Below are 7307 nucleotides of genomic sequence, written 5' to 3' on the forward strand. Positions count from 1 at the left end.
TCAACTCTCTCTCTCTCCCGCTAGTGTCAACGATGGAAGAGAAAATCCCGAGGTAAATGGCATATCAGAGGGCTTTTCACCTCTTTCAGCGACAGTGTGGTCTTTCCCTCAGCGAATTACTCGATTGACACACACACATACGCTAGCAAAATCCACTATGATACTCTGCTCAGCAGCTTGACATGTATGTTCCGGAAATTTGACACGAATAAGACCCAAGGGCATCGCACTCACCTTTTAGCGGAAAAGGTGAGGTGACGAACTGGAGTTCTGCTTTCAAGTACATCGTGTAAGCGAGAGAAGATTTCTGGCTCCCAAGCAAATGATACATTATCCCAACTTAGTTGCTTCTCAGAAATAACCTCAGTATACCACAAAATATTCTTCTAGGGCTGTAAATTTTGTGGTGTGCAATATCAAACTAAGGATAAATTTTGAGAAAATGTGAGCACAAATTCTGGACAATGTAGAAGCATTTAAAGGGACTCTTTAATCATACACTCGCTGGGCTCAGGAGAAGAGCATGTCTTGCCTCTTCCTTGACTCTCGGCCTACTGTCCTTACACATGGAAGGATCAAAGTCTGAGCGAGCGACAAACTGCCGAATCGTGGCCCCAAACCTTGTATAAGGTGGTACTCTCGTGCGGTCTTCTATTATTTTTCGCACTTGGGGTAGAAAAGAAGTGACAGAGTGAATATTTGGAGCAATTACGTAACAACTAAACGTCTAAGCGTTCATAAGAGTACAAATATCACAAATATTCATAAAATATAATCTGCAATAATTAACTATGAACATCACTACTCAGTGATTAAATTAATCTTTGACACCAAGGAGCACAGCTTGAATTTCATCTAAAAAAAAACAAGTTTCTTCAGCATGTTGTATTTGCCTTGCTCACAAAATTTAAAGAAAAGAACAGGAAATATAACCGCTCTTTGTTTTCCCTATTTGTATTTCGTCACGTATCAACAATGTCGTGATTTCGTGACTCCAGAAATTAATATCTTGCCCACTGAGGCTCGCATTTCGGACGAGATCTCTGCGTAAACTCATGGAGGACTATTTCTAAGCGTTTTGCTCTTCTGGAGGACGTGCAAGTGCCCACCAAATGGCTTTATTTTATCTCATGGGTTGGTCTTTCTTTCCTCCGTTCGCATTTAATTTATCGATGAGTCGGAAGAGTTACGACCTCTGCGTTCATCACGATTGCTCACAGAGTGAAAATGAGGGTACTTATTTAGACTTAGAGGGTGTCTTTTCCCCGAAAGGTGTCTAACCAACCTCTCTCTTTCTCTCTCTCTCTTTTAATTATAGAAACGTGCGGACGTCTTTTGGGTGAAACTTCGTCCAATGCGGAGAATGGGGGAAGATGATTGAATTGAAAAATGGACATCTACTACTTAGCAGGTGAGTTATTGAAATTCGCATTGAGTGAATTGATTTTCAGAATTGATTGGCTTCTCACAGTTCTTCTCGTGCTGGTGACACAGTGCTTTTGTGACGATTGGACGTCGAGTTGCCCGCCAAAGTGCATTTGCAAATGGATCAATGGGAAGAAGTCGGCGCAATGCAATGCACTCGAGCTCACGAGCATTCCAACGCAGCTGAGCACAGAAGTCCAAGTATTGGCACTCAACGATAATGACATTAGCAATCTCAATCGGGATGAGTTCATGTCCCGCGGCCTGATCAATCTGCAGCGGATTTACGTGAAGTCATCGCATGTACGGCATCTGCACCGAGACGCGTTCCGTAACCTCAAGATTCTCGTGGAGATTGATTTGAGTGGGAATGAGATTGAGTCACTTGAGCGCGAAACTTTCGCCGGCAATGAGCGCCTTCGGTTGCTGTATCTGTGCGGGAATCCTCTAAGGCGACTCGTGGCGAATCAGTTTCCACCATTGCCACATCTCAGGAGCCTCGATTTACATGACTGCAGGGTGGATTTTGTGGCGTCAACCGCCTTCAAGAATGTGGCTCTGGTGGAGTTCCTCAATCTAAAGAACAATCTGCTAGAAACTCTGCCCGCCGATGTGTTTGTCCACATGCAGAACCTGAAAACTCTCACTCTGGATGAGAATCCTTGGAATTGCGATTGCAAGCTGCGAAATTTCCGCAATTGGTATCTGCAAAGCTATCCACATGGCAGTAGTCTTATCTGCAAGCGACCCTTTTCCTTCACAGGCCACGTATGGGAACAGGTCAGTGGATTTGATCAAAACTCAGGGAAGAGGTTTTCCCAATCAACGCTATTTGCACTTCTCCTAAATTTTTGCAGGTGGCTGAGAATCAATTTGGGTGTGCTCCTCGTGTGGATCTCTTCAGCGATGGTCTCCTCAGTGAGGACATCGGCAGCAATGTGTCCTACCACTGTCTCGTCACGGGCGACCCGAAGCCCGAGATCACGTGGGACTTTAATGGCAAGATACTCGACAGCGACAGCATGTTGTACACTCTCGAGGGCAGTGGACCAGAGAGCAGTGGTGAGGTGTGGGATCAGCAGGCCTGGAGCAATCTCACTATCTTTAATGTGACCAATTACGATTCGGGAGTGTACACGTGCTCCGCACGGAACATTGTGGGCTTCACCAGCCGGAATGCCACGCTGTTCCTGCAAGAAGTGGCGCGCGGCGTTATAGTGAAGACCCCAGAGACGTTCTGGTACTTCGGACTCATACTGGGAACTTTTGGAACGGTATTCACGCTGATATTGATCTCGGTGGCGGCATGCGTGTGCCGGAAAGCCATGCGACGGCGTTCTCGCAAAAAGAACATCAAAGGCAGCGTGAGCTTCAACGATCAGGAGAAGAAGCTCCTGGATCTCAGTATAACGACAAATGAACGTCAGGATAGCTGCGAAATGGCCAATACGCCGTCCACAAACAAGACAAGTGAGTCCGTGATAGCTCTCGAGCCTGTACAGATCACCATCGAGAACATCTCCAGGAATGAGGAGTTCCCGCTCAACGTGGGCGTTTTCCCACCTCCTCCCGAATTCTGTTCTAGCGTCCTGCCCAATCCTGCGTACGGGAACATCTTCATCTCCGTGTCTGTGGCGCCGGAAACTCTAGACAATCCTGACATGTACCCAGACCTCCTAAACATTCCCAACCGCGTGAAGGGGAAGATGATCCCCATGAGCGTCTCCTCGGCTTACGCCACACTTCCGCGCCACAGTCGCCATCATCACGTACCGGGGACCACGAGCTTGGTAGCGAAGAGCGATGTGCCCACAATTCACGAGGACGATGTGGTGAACTACCACAATCTGGAGAACAACTACGTCTGTGTGGGTGATCACTGCCCAGGCGCCAGTTGTCGACGCCATCCTGGCCAAGAGACTTCCTTCGTGCCGACCCAACTCGACGAGACGGCCATGAAGTGCAGCGAGAGCTTCTTCTGCCCAAAGTACGACAATATGGGACGACGGATTACAGCCAGTGGCAACTCCACGCTCTCCCTGCCTGACGAGGAGAATCTGGAGCGTGAGATGTTCGCAGCGGCCGCCAAGGAGGAGGCACTGAAGGAAATTCCAACACCGCCTCTGCCGCCCGTCACAAGTGCGATGGTGGGAAGTGACTTTGTCTCCCTGTAGCTTCCACTTACGCGCCCACCGGTGGTTCAGGCGCTCCCTAATGTTTCCGGAAAGGTACCAATCCGCCCTGTGGTCCATCAGATACTGTCGCGCTTTTATGGGTTCTTCTGACTACTCTTAACCCTTACACTCAGAGAGTTTTCCATGCTTTGTGACTAACTTTGAAATTTATAATTTGTATCGCTTAGTCCACGTATATAAATTATTTTAATTGAAAGTAGCTTTTTTTTTAATTATTTCTAAGATTCAAGTTATGATATTTCCAACCGGATATTTTGCTAATTATTCGATGTTTTCCGTATATAGTGAGAAAGCGGGTATTTCTTGAATCGTTAAAATATCTTTAAATTATGATAATAAACAATACATACATTCTTATCAATTCTTTAAAACGTTTTAAAACCAATCAGTATAAAGGGTCGATTGTGACACTCAAACTACAATTTTATGCACAGAAAAACTGTGTCTTTTAAGTAGTAAAAAAAACACGAAATTCATTAAAAAAAAGTCACAAACATGCTTCACACCCTATATCAACATACCATCAGAAACGTAAAATTTTATTTATCTTTTGCCTCATATTGAAGCAAAAGTATTCTATAATTCTTTTTGGCCATTACTATGGCTCTTTTTTTAACGTATTTTGCCCAATATCTTTCCTCTGAGTACACTTATTTAAGTCACGTTTCCTTAATATTAAAAGTAATTTTTATTCGGAAATACTCGCCATTGATCCTCGTCAAGTTCGCCTTGTATTTCTGTCCTTCCTGCGACCACATTATTGCCAGAAAAGCAAGTGTAGAAAGTGCTGAAAGAAAGAATTGCGTGTGAGAACTGAAGAACAATATGATTTCAGAAAGTGGATGAAGAAGAATTAAACTGATTAGTGTAATATCCGTATAGTTTGAGCAAATGAAAGCTATGACGGAACATGTATAAAAGTATAAGTGTGTGTGAAAAGTTTATTATCTTTGAGATTATCTTCCTTGAGTGGAAAAATTTTCCATAAACGATGAAATTCTGTCATCTCTAAATATAAAATTGTAATTCTTTTCTTTTTCCTTTTTTCGGTCGATACCATTAACAATGAGAAAATTAATTTTGACTGTGGAAAAGGAAGATTTTTGTGTGGCAAAAAGAAATCCCCAATCAGCGGATGGAAAACACACAGAGAATAATTGAAGATACAGAAAAAGAGAGAGAATTTTCCATTTTGAAGTGCATTAGTCTAGCTTTTAAGAGGAGAAAGTATGGAATTACCAGTGTAAAAAATCACTCTTTTGCGCCCTTCGCCCTTTAATGGAATTATACGAGTAAACATTGTATTTTACTATAAATAGATGAAAGCTGAAAGACGAGGAGAAGATTGAGAAAAAATGTGAACTTTTCTGACAACATGAAAGAAGACGACATTTTCATTGAAAAATTGATAGAATGTTTATGTGAGTAAAAAAAAGCAGTAACTTTTTAGAGGATAAAGCAAAAATTGCTGTATGAAATGCAGATTTAACATTATATAGTTCAACAAAGTGAAAACATAGAGGCAAAAAAGAGTGAAAATTCTACATTTAATTAGTCTTTCATTTGTAAATATCTCCTGCTCTCTTCGCATTTATGAGTAAAACAGAAAAAAGAGAATAATAATAATTATTATAAAAATGTGGATATAGTCAAAGGAAAGTATTGTAATTATACAAGAGAACTTTTATTATGCATCCCTCATAATTACAAAACACTATCTAAAATAGTCAAAAAAAAAGATACAGATAAAATCAGCTATATGAATTTTTTCATCATTAAAAACTTGTGCGAACAAACTGGGCGAATGAGAGAGAATTGAGGGAATCAGAGAACAAAATGCATACATGGTTGAAATTAAAATAGACAGTTGAAAAATTTGATATATACCAATAAAGCACCAGTGAGTAATTTAAATTGGCAAATTCATTCAGCGTGGGACCATTTCGCCACTCACTGATTTTTATTTGTTCTTTCCTCTGTAGTAAAGTCCCATAGCAATACTGATAGAGAATAAAAGAATTGAGCAAACACAATGTTATTATTATAATAATTCAGAAATTTTGGCATCGAAACAATATTTTCTCCGCCGGCAACCATATTCAGTTCTATAGAAATAACCAAAGCACATATCTTTCCGAGAAAGAAGAATCATAAAATGTCATTTCGATATAGAAATGGCAGATTTTGCAAATCATCTTTTGCTCTCTTTCTCTCTCTTCAATTGAACAAAAACACAGATGAACACACCCTCAAACGACGAAAGGAAAAAAAGTAATCAAAAATAGGTACGAATAAAAAGTCATATGAAACCCGCAGATGAAGTGTAGTGAGAGAAATAAAGAAAAGTGGCACAGGCGGAGTAAACAAGTGGATTTATTGGTGAAAAGAGATGTAAGAAAAAAAAGATGAAGAAAATCTAAAATATATCAATGTTGAGCTATACACAATATATTATACAATAATTCCCCAGAATTTTCTCGCGTAGTGCGAGAGAACATACAAAAAATGGACGACAAGATGGATAAATGAAAAGAAATTTAAGTAAAATATTTATTAAAAAATGTTTTTGGTGTTTTATTGAAGAAAACTCTTTAGAAAAGAAACGTTCATGCATTTTTGATAGTAAGTTACCTGGTGGATTCCAAAAGTGTTTTTGAAATATGAAGTCTTATGAACTTTCAAAATTTTATTATTGACATACAAAGGCGACTCAGTTAGAAAAGCTGTTGTTGGACAAAATTATAGTATTGCCAGAACTTTCCAGTCAGCACAAACTTGATCGGAAAAATAGGACTAAAGTTTGAAAGTCTTCAAAATTATTCAAAATTAAAATTGTGAACTGCTATAACTCCGGTCTTGTTTCATCATTTATAAATTACAACCTATTTTCAGAGCCGTACTGACCTGAATCACAATATACTGAAATCAGATTTTAGACGATTTTGCGTGTTCACACATAGAGCGGACCGAGCGGACTATTGTCCAGCTCTATAGGAGCTTTTGCAGTTTACAAAAGTGTCTTCAAATTACTGCATATTCATTCATTACAGGTGTTGTGCCACCCGCAGTTATTATTTCTCTCACTTACAATTATTTCTATGAGAAACAATTGAGTTGCAAGAAAGTGAAAAGCAAAGAAACAATTCAAATGCAGACTTTATATTTCTCAACTCTATTAAATAGGTGCAAAATTAAAGAATCCCATTCTTTAATAAAAATTCGAGTAAAAAATTCTATACAATTCACACCCTGCTCTCAATTTTTCCAAAGATAAAAAATAAATTCCTAATTGATTTGATTCTTCAATCTATGCAACTCAAAACTCTGCTCCAATCAATGGACTTTCCTGTGCGACAAACGCTATGTGATATTTTATCCGGTGGGTGACTATCGTTGGGTGGGCACAAGGATGAGAATTAAATGGCAAAACGTTGGCGTATGCAAGGCAGACGACCAAAAAGCCAGGTATAAATTTATGATTTTATTTTACAACTTTGTCATCATTTTTAGGTAATATTTTATCAAAATTCCACGTATAAATCATTTGAAAGTATTAATAACCCTTGTCCCAAAAATGTAAAATCATTTTTAAGCCTGTCATCAAACGTTTTCCACAATTGTTGAAATGTTTTTGAAACGTTTACCATGCTGTGATTTTCACTTAGTTTCTATAATAAAGATGATTTT

The 7307-nt window shown here is 39.7% G+C and overlaps 1 protein-coding gene across 1 annotated transcript in view; it reads left to right on the forward strand.

The window, feature by feature from the left end:
• LOC132256898 (leucine-rich repeat-containing protein 24-like) overlaps positions 1-6150 on the forward strand; it is a 59779-nt gene extending 53629 nt beyond the window's left edge. Inside the window, exons 4-6 of the mRNA XM_059753493.1 lie at positions 1319-1411; positions 1472-2205; positions 2283-6150. Coding sequence (XP_059609476.1) covers positions 1390-1411; positions 1472-2205; positions 2283-3599 — 2073 coding nt within the window. The 5' untranslated portion in view covers positions 1319-1389 and the 3' untranslated portion in view covers positions 3600-6150. The remainder of the gene's footprint in view (positions 1-1318; positions 1412-1471; positions 2206-2282) is intronic.
• The last annotated feature ends 1157 nt before the right edge of the window (positions 6151-7307 follow it).

This window comes from Phlebotomus argentipes, unplaced genomic scaffold (genome assembly GCF_947086385.1).
Source record: "Phlebotomus argentipes unplaced genomic scaffold, Phlebotomus argentipes genome assembly contig_33, whole genome shotgun sequence".
Classification (NCBI taxonomy): domain Eukaryota; kingdom Metazoa; phylum Arthropoda; class Insecta; order Diptera; family Psychodidae; genus Phlebotomus; species Phlebotomus argentipes.